This window comes from Diaporthe citri (assembly GCF_014595645.1).
Source record: "Diaporthe citri strain NFHF-8-4 chromosome Unknown scaffold_3, whole genome shotgun sequence".
Lineage (NCBI taxonomy): Eukaryota > Fungi > Ascomycota > Sordariomycetes > Diaporthales > Diaporthaceae > Diaporthe > Diaporthe citri.
The window spans coordinates 96040-110081 of record NW_025064848.1 but is presented as its reverse complement, the minus strand read 5'-3'; the positions used below and the strand labels follow the sequence as shown (position 1 = coordinate 110081).

The 14042-nt window shown below is 54.8% G+C and overlaps 4 protein-coding genes across 4 annotated transcripts; 3 read left to right on the top strand and 1 right to left on the bottom strand.

Moving 5' to 3' along the window:
- Positions 1-220: 220 nt before the first annotated feature.
- INS49_007627 (uncharacterized protein) lies at positions 221-1021 on the top strand (the record flags this gene model as incomplete). Its single annotated transcript, XM_043168375.1, has 1 exon — positions 221-1021. One exon carries the CDS (start codon positions 221-223, stop codon positions 1019-1021), a length of 801 nt encoding a protein of 266 aa, XP_043026055.1.
- Positions 1022-5139: 4118 nt separating this feature from the next.
- Positions 5140-7027, top strand: INS49_007626 (uncharacterized protein; the record flags this gene model as incomplete). The annotated part of the gene is made up of 2 exons (XM_043168374.1): positions 5140-6020; positions 6088-7027. 2 exons carry the CDS (start codon positions 5140-5142, stop codon positions 7025-7027), a joined length of 1821 nt encoding a protein of 606 aa, XP_043026054.1.
- A 985-nt stretch (positions 7028-8012) lies between these two features.
- On the bottom strand, positions 8013-10324 carry INS49_007625 (uncharacterized protein; the record flags this gene model as incomplete). The annotated part of the gene is made up of 8 exons (XM_043168373.1): positions 8013-8527; positions 8632-8977; positions 9049-9087; positions 9148-9232; positions 9285-9672; positions 9750-9905; positions 9977-9987; positions 10056-10324. 8 exons carry the CDS (start codon positions 10322-10324, stop codon positions 8013-8015), a joined length of 1809 nt encoding a protein of 602 aa, XP_043026053.1.
- Positions 10325-11426: 1102 nt separating this feature from the next.
- Positions 11427-12869, top strand: INS49_007624 (uncharacterized protein; the record flags this gene model as incomplete). The annotated part of the gene is made up of 5 exons (XM_043168372.1): positions 11427-11719; positions 11764-11922; positions 12024-12031; positions 12460-12562; positions 12641-12869. 5 exons carry the CDS (start codon positions 11427-11429, stop codon positions 12867-12869), a joined length of 792 nt encoding a protein of 263 aa, XP_043026052.1.
- Positions 12870-14042: the final 1173 nt, after the last annotated feature.

Genomic DNA, 14042 nt, shown 5'->3' with positions numbered 1-14042 from the left:
ACCACATCGCGTGCCACGCGCGACCGGTCAAACGCGTCCCATTGCTGAAAGACCAGGCAACCACGGCGGGGTTTCCATGCAGTGCCTGGTGTTTACTTAAAAACCTTTGGATTTCCCCCTCCCTGCAGCTTCATCTACATTTCTTGCCCATCAACAGCCTACCTTTGCTCATCCATCGGAACAGAAACCCCGACAGATAGAATATTACCAACTCTGCAACATGGCCCGAGCCAAGAGACGGCGAACTCACAAGAAGGTTGCCCCTCCGCCTGCTGCCGGCCCTCCGCCTTCACTTACCCCCTCGCCTCCAGAGGACTCTTTCCCCTTCATGTCTCTTCTCCCCGAGATTCGACTCATGGTTTACGATTCTGCCATGCCAGATGAAGTCCGTCTCAGTAACAGGAAGGCCTCCCCGGGACTCCCTCCCACCATCAGAGCTCTCATGAGGGTCAAGGTCATCCGAGACGAGCTCATCCCGCATCTGTTTGGAAGGTACCACTTCGAGTGGACTGATGCTCACCCACGGCAACAATTTCAGCGCGATTTGGAGTGGGAATGCTTCAAACGCCAGGTCGTCCCTTACATCAACAGCCTCAGCTTCCGGTTCACACGTCCGGTCTCGCGTCCCAGGAAGCAGTCCTCTTATGAACCATTGGACCGTTTGCTCAGGTGGACTCGATGGCGCAGCCTGCGACCCCATCTCCACCCGTGGAGCCTGAAGAAACTGACGTTGGTGGAGGCAAATGAGCCATTCTCAAATCGGCAACCACCATACCGGACCCCCGTTGATGTTTCCTACGGTCCTGATCGCTTTCTCACAGACGTTTCTGTCGTTCCTGGTCTGGATTCCTTGAGGATCGTGCTCAAAGACCACGCCGGCGAGGAGGCTGTAAAGGCATTCCTTGAGCGATGTGAGAGCTGCGAAATCGACGGCAGAATCGGATACTGCCCATACGGCCAAGAAAAGGTTTCCGAGTGGTTCCGTCTTCAGGACAATCAAGTTGTCCGCATGGCTGGCTGAGAATATTATCATCACCGTGCGGCTGGAGGAGGTGAAATGTGCTGAGAAAATGGATTTGCATGCCACCCTGAGCATGAGCAGTATCTTGACCCAGCCTTGGAACGACTGGAGCGGACGACGACCTGCTGTTTAGAGCTGGGCTTGTTCATCTCGGGCAGATACCAAGCAGCACATGGGAGACTACGAGGAATGGGGGCTTCAGTGGTTATCTTCATATTTGTATGGGCAACTGACGGGTCCTTCTATGCACAGAGCAAAGATCAAGTCATTTTGATGACTCCCATGCAGTCATCTGAGGGTTATCACTGTTGAGATAATTGTGTATAGTTAGGGCTAGGCTGTTGTGTTGTGACAGCTGTGCATGAGAAGTCCTGGTGCACAACAAAAGAAATCAAACGCCCTAATCACAATGCGTGTATGTCTCCTGACACACCCTCTGATTGCGATGTGAAACATGTATAATTGTTTTTGTTACCTGTTCTAGGGGATGGAAAGCTTTCTGAGCAAGACTGATGCCTCACCTCCTCGCACACGAGCAAGCTGAACAAGCCAAACAAAGGCGAATAGATTAAATCACAATTGTACTGCTGCAAAATCACAGCGCCCCACTGGCGGAAGCTAAGATGACACTAAAATCATCCAACTTCTTTATCATACCACCTTATGCTGCAGCTATCCAGATATGCTAGGCTTAGTTACAGCGTTAGAGATAATCTAAACGAGCAAGTTGATTATCAAATGTTGAAGCAGTGGCTGCGCGGCGCCCAGCACCCCAAACACTTCGCTTCCGTCCGAGAGGGCCAAGACAGACCCATTCCATCAGAAACACACAACTTATTCGTTCTTTGAATCTGAACAGGAACATTTTAATAAGGTGACTTTGTTTTTCACAACTCGCGGATGCGTTAGCGCCTAGAAATGCGACTTCCCCACTCCCCATCTTGAAATTACTATCTTTGAAACAAAGAATCATTAAGACCTGTACACAAGGCATCGACCACTACTATGCTTGCTGAATGTATTCACTGCTATCAGCAAGGCAGCTTGTGGCACAACATCCTGAGCGACGTGTATCTTCTAGACCAATCTCACTCACTTCTCCAATCGTCTAGATTGAACATAGGGGGCTAATTTTGAGGTGTAATGGAGCAAAATCACATGAGCATCTCAACCATGTTCTAGGCCACTGCAGATAACAAATAGTCTATCTAGGTAGTCTTATTTAGCTCAGCCAAACCAGACACCTAGAACGCTTTGTATATAACTCAGCTGCCATCGCGAACTCTCAAAATCTCCACCTCGGGACATTTCACTTTGTTCAATACTCACCTCGTTTCGAAGTGCCACCCACAACATCGGGAAAATGGCACCCAATCAACTGGAGCACGATCAGGGCGGAGCCCTCTCAACCCCAAGGCGAGACATTTTTCCTTTCATGTCACTTCCAGCCGAGATCCGGATTCAAATTTACAAAATCGATACCTCCAGCTGTGTCTGCGTTCCCTACAGGCGTCGCCCAGGATTCATGCATTGTCTTGGTTGTATCTGGTGTTTCTCAAAGAAAATCGAGCTTCCCATGCCATTTCCGCCCCATGTCAAGGCCCTCCTTCAGGTTAAGCAAATCAGAGACGACATGCTTCCCCACCTCCATCTGGCTTGGGTCGGTGGTCTCTCGACGCCTGCGGCGCCCATTTGGAGGTCTTTTAAACACTCAGCCATCCCAGCCGTCTCACATTTGACCGTCGGCATCACAAGATTGTTCAACAAGGGCGGCACTGAGCTCTGCTTGCGTCCTGGTGAGTTTCTGCACTGGATGAAATGGCGCAGTCAACAAACCTCACAAAGCCGATGGAACCTGCGCCATCTCACACTCATTGAAGGGAGTCGCAACTGGCCCAGCAACCCGTGTCGTATTTTGGACTCTTCGTGGGACCAAGATCACCGGGGTTCGAGCGGGAAAGAGATACCTGCCAGTGAGACCGCTGAAGCATTGGCTAAGAACTTCCCTATGATCGAGGGGTTGAGAACACTCAAACTAGTCCTTCTGGAGCCGCCAGGTCTGGTGTTGCTCGACAGCCTGTCAAAAAGGTGCGAGGCCCACCGAATCAACCTCAAAGTCACCGTGCAGGAGACATAGCCTAGCCTGAGGTTTGAACATTGGGAGCACTCTGTTTGGTCCAGGGCGACATTTTCCAGGAAGTTCCTGGCTTACGCATCCCGAGGTCTTACAGGCGCCAATGTCTAACGTCCTTACAGTGTGTCTTCAGGCCCATCGAACTCCTTCTCAGACGCGTCCATGTTCCCATTTTAAGCCGGGGTTGGTGTTTGTTTGGGGGTAGGGGGTCAGGGGGCTCTTTTGCTAGGCCAGTGATTACTTTGACGAAACCGGAAGAGGTCTTGAGGGATCGAGATCGGTTGAACTACGAAATCTGTGTTCACGAAGTGACACAGCATGCTCGGGTCAAGAAAAACGATTTTGACAGAGCAGCTACAGTCACCAATTTAATGTTTCGCTTTGATGAATGAAGATGAGAACGTCCTGAAGAGACCTGACCAAAGTCACTTGCGAAGAACTGATGAACATTGACCTGTAATGAACCCAACCCACTGTCGCCTCTTCTCGGAGCAGCCATCCTTAGATAACTAGGTAAACTCGGTTTTGGCACTGGGCTATGTCTGCACCTGCATCTGACGACCTCTGGCGGAACTTTTCCCTCGGATAGACTCCTGTGTCCTGTGAACAAATGTGAACCATGGTGCAAAAGACTCAAGAGGTGATCTGACAGCAGCCCTTCTCTTGCCGGTACGTACGTTTGCTTGAGTTGCAAAACTCAAAGCAGGGAGCGGCTTTCGAAAGAGCTCGCCACCACCAGTTGACAGGTCAGCCACGATTTGATCTATACCCTGACTTCAGTCCAAGCAATTGTGAGAGATATTTCGCATCATACGGCACTCGAAGCACACTCGGGACAAAGGCCCGTGCATAAATCAGAAAACTACTGATATGTATGGGACGATCAACACTGCAAGGTTGTCAAGGTCGACAACCCGGACTGGGTGGGGCTCTGCTGTTTCTTAGCGTGGGACTGTCCATCCTGTGCTCACAAGCTGTTAGCGTAAAGCTGACACATGCTAACAAACGCTAGTCCAGACGGCTGTACGGCAGCCAGAAATGACGTCAGGCGGAATTCGGCACCACACAGCATCGCGACCATCCCGAATTCACCCCCTTCCTGCCCCTCTGCCCCTGCTTCCCCTGCTTCCCTCCCCAGCACAGCCAGCTTCTTGACAGGCCCTGATCAAAAGTCGGCCTCTGCACAGCCCTCTCTACAACCCACTCCGTAGCTATCTCGACCTACCCTTGACCCATTTCTTCTGCTTCTGCTGCCCCATACATACCAAGTAATCCCACCTACAAGTACAATATAATTCTCGTCCCCTCTGGTTCTTCTGGGAAAACTGCCTTGGTTTGCCTTGCTCCATCCGTTGCCGTTGTTCTGATCCGACTGAATGTAATCGACTGGAAACCCCTCCCTCGAGAACGGGCGCACGTCCGAAGCAGCTGAAGCAGCAAGGGTCGAGACAACCAGCCAGCCATCTGGGCCGGGTTCCTCACCGCCAAGCCTGCCTTCCGATCCACTCGACAGCCTCCCAGTAGTTCGGTGGACGCACGAAACTTCTCCTCACGGCGCGCACAATCTGACACTCTGCTCCGGAAGCCCCCAGCGACAGAGAAACACCAAAGCCAGCCAGGTCTCGAGTCCGAGGGAGGACAAGCAGGTCGTCGATCTTCCGGCCTTGGCGATCCAACCGTCGCACAGCACTGCTCGTACCAAGACACTTGACAGGTCTTGGCCCTACACTGTGCCATTACCAGCGACACCCAAGCAAATCACAGGGATTCTCCACCCCTCCCGCAGGCTTGTCGACAGGCTTGTTTGACTGCCGATTGTCGTCATCGTGCTGTGGTTGTTCCGTCTGCTCCAAGTCAAGTCAAGCGTCCAGCCACACGTGCTCCGTACTGCACAGTACAGAGCCAGCACACGAACAGGGCGTGGCGATAATCTGCCCTCAAGCACACTAAGCCTTACCTGCAATCTCAGATCGCGGGACAAACAATGTCTGGTCCCGCCCCAGCTGAGGCGACCGTACCCCTGGACGGCAGCACTGGCCCGCAGAGTCCCGATGCGCAACCCGCTGCTCCCGCTCCTGCAAGTCCGCCACCCGCGGACGAAGGTGACGACCACGACGAGAAGGGCATCCACGGCCTGAAACACAAGGTCACCGGTAAGAAGGAGGAGCTTAAGGACAAGGCCCACCCGCCCGGAGGTTATGACCCAACCCCTCTGCCCGACTTCCCCTCCGGCTGGACCATCAGGATCATCTTCAACCGCGCAGAGAATCTGCCAGCCGCCGATCTCTCAACCCAGCGATGTGATCCTTATATCCAGGCTACCTTGACCGCCCCGATCCCGAAGAGGCACAAGGAGGATCCGGCCCTCAGCTGGAGGACGAGGACAATCCGCACAACATGCGAGCCGGTGTGGGAGGAAGAATGGGTTGTCGCAAATGTTCCGTCCAGCGGCTTCAAGCTCAAGTGCCGTCTCTTTGATGAGGACTACCCCGATCACGATGATCGCCTGGGCAATGTCACCTTCGAGACCAACTCAATTGCAGAGGGCTGGAGCCTAGGCCCAGAGGGCCAGTGGTTCGATATCAAGAAGCGCATGGCCAGCAAGCGCGCATATTTCTTCAAGGCCATCACCAGTACCATCGACAAAAACACGAGCATGACCGGGCGTCTCAACTTGAAAATTGATGTCATCGGGCCCTCCGAGGGCAAGGGCTCTCAGATGTATACCATCGGGCCATCGATATTCTTCAAGCACTTCAGTCCGTTGCTGGGCAGGTTGATGGGCATCAAGGTCAACAAAGACGAGGCACAGGACGAAGTCGAGTATGATGCCGAGTCAGGCGAGAAGAGGATCCAGAAATATGAGTAAGTCTAACCACTGCCGCAACCAACTCTGACCTGCCTGCACAGGAAAGCTGACTGCCCACCACAGCTTCCAAGCGAACGAGCTCCAGCTCTCCGGGCCCGTGCCGGAGCATCTGTACCATAGATATGTCGAATTTAGCTCGTGGGTCGGGAGCATGTTCACGGCCACGGGCCTCCGCGGCAAGGTCCTGCACAAGGCCCTGCACAAGCAACACAACCGGATCTACAGCTTCAGCCAGTCGACACAGTGGGGCCAGTTCAAGCCTTGCACTGAGGAGGCCTCGCTGCAATTCCTGCGCATGGCCCATTTCGATGAGGGCGGCCGCGTCTTCACCTACGTGCTCACTCTGGACGGATTGCTGAGGTTCACCGAGACGGGCAAGGAATTCGGGATCGACTTCTTGTCCAAGCATACCATGCACTCGGACGTGGCGACCTACATCGCTTGCTCGGGTGAATTCTTCATTCGCCGTCTCGCCAAGGCAGACGCCCCGGAGCACCAGGGCGAGCCGGACCCCAGCGAGCCCACCCATCCGTCCGAAGACCTCCCCGGCGGCCCACCACATTCTCAACCGCCAGCTGACCCGCGGCACTACCAGCTTGTCATCGATAACGATAGCGGGACCTATCGCCCTGACAAGCGCATCCTGCCCAACCTCCGCGAATTCCTCGAGCGCAACTTCCCTGGCCTCGGCGTAGTGGTGATGCACTGGGAGGATGACGAGTGCCAGGACCTCAAGGAGCAGCAGCGACAGATCAAGAAGAAGGAGGGCGGCGGGATCCAGCTGGTGCAGAACCGGAGCCCCGACTCGAGCAGCATCAGCAGCAGCGACGAGAGCCGGCTGGACAGCGACGGCGAGTACGGAGGCCGCAAGCACTGGAAGAGCAAGAAGGAGGCCGCGTGGGACATTGTCGAGGACCCACACCGGTTCAAGCAGATGAGCCTGGGCGGTGGCAAGCCCAAGCCCGGCCAGGACGCGGCGGCCGGGCACCACGCCGAGGCCTAGAGGGCGGCGGCGGCGGCTGGGTGAGAGGCGTACGATGAGACGCTTAGGAGACACTTGTCCTTATGAAGTCCTTGACGAGATTATACCCGCGAGTAATGTTTTTCCATGTCTAATTGTCGAATCTTTCCAGGAGAGGAGGGCTAATGTCTTGTTTTCTCCTTTCTGTGTCACTTCCGTGCAGCTCGGCCGCGACGAAGCTGGTCTCCTGATGTTTAAGGGGCTTTTAGATACCTGTTTTGCATTGCTTCCTATTATATTATATCCTGGCTTCATTTTCCTTTTTCTAATGAAAGTCACCTCACTCCATCGCCTGAGCTTGGCTGTCCCGCGAGTATGACATGTTCAGGCAAAAAGCCTCTCCTATTGCACGCCTTCAATTGAGCCTCACGAAGGCCCAAATGGACCATGGAGGCTCGAGTCCTCCTCGAGTCCCCTTGCCTTTGTTTTCACCAGCCGGTGGACACAAATCCTGGCATCGTTTTCGGTTCCTGGCTATCATGAGCTCCGCAGTGAAGAGCCAGACAAAGAAACACGGCACTTCATTCACTCCACCCGCTCCGAATGCCCAGGCCCAAGTTTAAGAGACAACTCAGTCCTTGGCAGGTCTTTCCTGCTCTCCTTCTTCCTTCTGCATACTTACATAGCCTCACGACGGGAGATCAAAAAGTCCGCCAGTCGTGTGACAGGCAGGGCACCCATTGCACGGCGCGGGGCCCCTTGTCATGTGTCCACTCCCTCCGGGGGGTCAACACGGGGCCAATTTTTGGTGTCTGATCTTCTCCATTGCCGGAGATTTGTTCTCTTCTTTTCTGGTCGTGTGCGTTGCCTTGAGTGATGCCATGCTGAAGAAGAGCTGGGAGTGACATTGTTGTGACTTGCTGTGTACACGATCTGTGTAATTCCGTTCACGACTGGGACGACGTTGGATTCTGGCATAATCTCACTGGAAAACGACAGAGCTAATCACATCCCAGACTGACGCCTCTCAACCAGATGCACCCTCCCCGGCGCCACCTACACCAGCCCCCTCGCTCGTCTCCCCCTCGGCCCCAGTCATCTCCCACCCCCTCCCGCGGTACCTCGCGCCCCAGATCCCACACCTCCCCGGGGCCAGTATCCCGTTCGGGTCGAGACAGTCCTTGACGCGCTCGTTGAACCTCGCGAGCGCGCCGCCGCCCCACCCGTACGTGCCGGCCACCTGGTCCATGAGCGCGAGGTGCGTCCTGTACTCGCCGTAGCCCAGGGCGGCGGCGTCGTCGACCATGGCGCGCAGGCAGGCCAGGGCCGCGGCGCGCGAGGCGGGGGAGTGCCGGTCGTAGACGAGCTCGACGATCAGGTGCATCTCGCGGAGGCCGACGATGAAGGCCGGGAAGACGTCGACGCCGAACTGGGCGTGGCGCTCGCGCGCGAGCTTGTAGAGGTTCGTCGCGTCTGCGCCGCGGATGGGGGCGATGGGGCTGAAGGCTATGTGCGCGCCGTTGGGGACCCAGTTCACCCAGGCTAGTTCTTGGATGTCGGGGACTATAGTGATGACGGGTTAGACAGAGGGTGGTTGTGAATGGAGAGGCAATATCAATGAGAGAGAGAGACCAGGAGAGACTCACCTCCAGCCGCGACCCTGTCCCTCGCCCAGAAGTACTCATCCGGCGGCAGCGTGGCCGGGTCGACCCTCCTGCACCCGGGCACCTTTTTGAACTCCCTGTCGACGATGTCCAGCTTGTACCGCCGGATCGGCTCGGGCCCGTAGCTCATGCCGTAGTAGATCCAGGTGCAGTCGCCCAGGGGCGACTCGGCCGCGGCCTTGTGGATCACCTCGGGCGGGATGAGGCCCTCGCCGGACCAGTACTTTGTGCGCGGGTGGCCGCGGCCTGCTATGGTCTGGGTTACGTGCCGGAGCTGGGCCACGTTCTCGAGGATCATGGAGATGCGGAGGGGGCGGATTATCTCGATCTGTTTGGGGTGGTGATGAGTTGTGGTGAGCTCAAGCAGTTGACGGACCGGGGGGGGGGGGGTGTTCTTACGAGTTGCGTGAGATCCTCTTCTTTCGGGAATGTATACATCTGAGGCGGCAGTTAGCAGGCGACTTACATCCGAAACATGGACAAGCAGTCTGGTCCTACAAAGCTTTCATGCCCTCCTGGGTTCGGCATCAGCGTCATGCCCATCTTGGTGACGATCCCAAAGTTGGACTGGGAAAAGAGACCACTAAACATCATCAGCCACTTCCGTTCGTCAGACGGCACGAAGGGAAACCCACTCTGAGAACGGCCCATAGCCATACGGGAACGCCTGCCACGTGTTACTCCCCTCCATGGCGCCCATGCCCGTGCGGAACACCTCGCCCGTGGGCAGCACGACCTCGAGCCCGGAGTGGCACGCCCAGTGGTCGCCGTAGGGCGTGTACCCGACGCCGCGGTCGACCGTGTTGCCGATGATGCTGCCGCCGCCCAGGTCCGGCGTGTCCACCCACATGCGCTCCTCGAGCCCGCGGTCCCGGAGCGCCTGGTGCAGCGCGTAGAAGCTCACGCCCGGCTCCACCAGGCACGTGTAGTCCTCGGCGCTGATGTCGAGGATGCGGCTCATCCGCCGGCCTAGGTCCACCGTCACGGAGCCGCGGACGCGGGGGGCTGCGCCGCCGTAGCCCACTTTGTTCCCATGGTTAGTTGGATGAGGTGGTGGTGATGGCGAGGCCTGGGACGGGTCTGAGGGGGGAAGCACATACGGTTTCGGCCCATGGAGATAGGAAAGATGGGGATCAGGTGCTTGTTTGCCCAGCGCACGACCTTTTGGACCTCCTCCGTGCTGCCTGGGTAGGCCATGGCCGAGGCGACGAACTCCTCCTCGTCGAGGATGGTCATCATGTCGTGGGTGTTTGGGTCTGGCAGCAAAGCCGGGTCAGCACGCCCTCGACGTCTCAGCTTGTCCACCGTGAACGAAGATATCACCTACGCTCCATGTACCTAGACTGCTGTCAGTGTCTTCGCCTTGTGAATCACAGGAGGCCGCGCGAAGGACGGCTGGAACTCACCATCCATCTTTCAGGGGCTTGTCGTTCACCTCCACGTGCTCCGACCCTAACTCCTTGCGCAACTCATCCAGAGCCTCGAAGAACTTGTCCCTGTCGATGCCCTGTGGGATCACTGGAAGTCTCTGCCTCTCGTTAAGTGGCTTGGTCCGCGTTTCAAAGATAGTCTTCTTTACATCGCGGGCTTTCTCCAAGAGGAATGTTGGTATGCCGGAGTGAGTGTCCGGGAGCACGGGCACGTCTGTCTTGGCTTCCTCTAGATATGGTGTCATTGTCGCGGGTGTGTAACTGTATTGGTCTGACTTATTATGTTGTTTACTTGAACGATTGACCCTATGCAAGGTGATATAGGTCCCAAGTGCTGTCTATAAATGCGTGCTCAATGGGGAGACATTATGTTCTACCCCGCGGGGAGCTACGACTCCAAAACGGTAGACATGGATGTTGGTGCGGTCGCCAAATCTATTCCCCGTGTGACGACGACAAGTCGCCAGTTGCATTGCCATTGAACGTAGAATTGCGGGGAATAATGCTACTCCTTGGAGACAAATCGAAGTATAGGCTGCCCCGAATTGCGGCTCGGAAGGTGCTGCACATGGGAATAGAATTGCCGGATGAAATATGCCAGTGACCCGTTGAAGCTGATGGACTGAATTGACTTGACAGCAACACCACTTGGAGGATCAGTAGTCAGATTAATCAACTGCAATGAGAACCTCCTGGCGCAACTCGTAGGGTAGACGCCCAAAGAGACTGTAATTGTTCAACATTAGCGAGGGTGCAAAGTTCAAACTCCGACCAGATAGTGATGGTGTCAGGACCCTGGGGCGATGTGGAGGAAGGGCAAGGGATCTCGCATCAGCTCCTCCGGCTGGATTTTCGACTTGTTCTTCAACTTTCAATTCCGTCGAGTCTAGTCTTCGATGCCTCCCCTTTTTTTATTTTCCGTGATGTATGTCCGCTAACTTGACTGATGAATCTTGTGTGTAATAGCTGTTGCGTCAGCGTATGAGTGTGAGGAGAGGTTTTCTAAGGCGTTGAACTGGATCTTCACTCGTGTGGCTTCTATTTCTACGAATTTTTCATCTCCATTCGGTTCGCAACGGTAGATTAAAACCCGATTGCTGTCTTCGGAGACTTGGTATTTCAGAACCGGTCAACGATCGGAATCGGCACGATCGCGGAAACTTTTCCAGGACTACCACCCGAACACGAAACTCCGCCCCACCTCTAAACGCGTATTCAGTGAAGCTGTGGTGTTGTCTAAGTTCGCAATCTCACTTCCTGCTTTATTTACGTTGTCAATGTTTCCGCTATTGTAATTTTATTCTTTGCAGCTGCATGAGCACGTAAAGCAACAGAATAATCGCGACAATGGCAAAAACTATGAGGACTTGGCATTACTCCGCCATCCATCCATCCAATACCTCCTTCGAGGAGGAACAACTCGTTTTCGGCGGCTATGCTATGATCAACCAGAGAGGCACCCTCAGCCAGTATTGCGTGATCCCCATGGCGAATGTCGCGCCTTTGCCAGAGGGGGTCGACCCGGATCACGCGGCGGCGGTGGGCACAGCCGCGACGACGGCTTACCAGTCCCTCATGCCAAGCACCCTCCGAGCCGGCGCGAGGGTCTTCATAAACGGCGGAAGTGGCGGGACAGGGACGTGGGGCATCCAATTCGCCAAACCACTGAGCTGTGTGACCACAGCAAGCGATACTTGAAACCCGGGGGGACGTTCGTTTTGGTTGGTGTCGGCGCGGACATGTCGCTTTCCGGCATCTTCTCCACCCCGGTCAAGCAGCTGCGCCCCGCATTCTACTTCGTGCAGCAGAAGAACGACCGAAATTTCTTCGAGCAAATTGGACGGTGGATGGGGGAGGGGAAGGCGAGAGCAGTCATTGACTCAGTCTTTACGTTTGATCAAGTGCAGGAAGCTTACAAAAAGCTGAGGGGAGGAAGGGCTAAAGGCAAGATTGTTGTTCACGTAAAAGGCTAGCCGGCCGGATCTTCAGAATTGGCAAAGCTTGCTCTGAAGTGCTCTCTCGAGCATCGTTACTTTGCGGCCTTGATAATACCAACACAAGCGTAAGTTTGCAGCCATAGCGACTTACAATCACTCCCAACAACGGAGTTCCAGCGAATGAAATTTGCAAGAGTTATGCGGTATTTGTCGGCGATGGACTGGCAGCCATCACCCGAGACAACTATGTCGGTGGAAACCGTTGTTGATTTAGCTCTTGCAGGCATGTATAGGAGTATGCAGAAGAAGGGTCATGGAATATAACAGAGACATCTACCCTTGTGGAACGTCTTGCAATTTGCCACCATGCCTGGCTGCGTCGGTGTTGGTGTCGAGACCTGCTAGTAAATCGTGGTCAGTACATCACATGACAGCATCTCTAGGCATTGCACCCATCGGGGCGAGCTTCAAGATTCCAGGAATCGTTACCATCGGCCCAGAGTTCAAGCTAGTCTCCTCGGTCGAGGGCCGGGTCACGATCGATGCGTGAGTGGCTGCCTACATTTATTTGCCCACTACTCCCCGTTGCTTCAAGCTTAGCCAGCCGGCTATAATAATCTACAGCTGTGGACTGACGTTCTGCCCCGTGCTCGCCAGAGACGCGCGAATCGACTTCTCGGTCGCCAAATGGGACCACTCCCAGCGGTACCCCGCCGACAAGGAGGCGTACCTCGACCCGGACAAGCACGAGCCCGACAAGCCGTCGTTCTCCACATCCGACGGCAAGGCGGACAGCTCCATGAAGCTCAACTGGCAGGTCACGGCGGATGGCGTCGTCGAACTTCACCTGTGAGGACAAAATCATCCTGACCCCCCCCCCCCCCGGGGGGCGTTTCCCTTCCGTGTGCGCTGACACAAAGGACACCATCGCAGCACACCCATGGTTACGTTCGGTGTGGTCTTCGACTCCAAGTGGGCGGTACCCAGCGCGGTGGTAGGTCATTGTGTTATTACCAAGCCGCGAATCTTATCACAGGTTTTCGCGATACAAGCCTTCTAACCCCCCCCCCCCCCGCCTTGCAATTGTGAGAGTGCTCATGGTGTCTACAGATCGACCTTGCGATCGATACCTATCTTCGAATCCACGGGCAAGCCTCGGTCAGCAAGTCGCAAAACTTCCAGTATTGCATTGGCGCTGAGGCTGGATATGACACCTTTGCCCGCATCACTGCCCCGTGAGCCCTCCCAACTTTTTGCCCATTCTTAGTAAAGGGGGAGACTAACGAGTCCTATGTGTTGCAGAGCCCTCTTTGGCGTCAATCTGAACCGCAGATGGTCGCTGTCCTCCGATGAGGTGAGTAGACTTTCTGGCATTCATTGTACACTTCAATAAAACACCCGCTAACCAACTGCTTTTTGTCTTGATTTTATAGAGAAGTATATATAAGAGTCCCTCTTGTCCTGCTAATAACCGCCGCCGTGACCTGACGCTGCTTCAAGACGAGCCGTCACCCAGACCTGCGGTCGCGCTCACAGTTCCGGCTGCTCCGCCTGTGGTGATAGCTAAAGACTTTGATGTAAAAGCAGACATTAGTCTTGCAAGAGATTTAGGCTTTAATTCTTTACATTAACAAATACATTGTGATAACATTATAGTTTATTCATAAATGTATATTGAAGATTAATTTGAATAGTAGAATTAATAGCTTAAATATTGTACTCGCACATTGGCAAACGATCAAAATGAACATAAGCTTCGAACGCGAGTGACAGGAGTTAAGATGCAAAACAGCTCACAATCCAGCTGTGCGTGAGGATGTGCTCTCAATGCGGATCGTCATCCCGCAACCTACTACAACCTGCCACAGCAGCACAGCTTGGCTCCCACTAGCCTTGCAATCGCCAGATAACAACCGCAGCAGACCATCCCGCGGTTTTAACATGTCACGAGAATTGACCGGTCTTTTCGAGGGTGTCCTCATGCAAGCACACATCACTCACAGGAACCCTGATGACCACGCGAGGG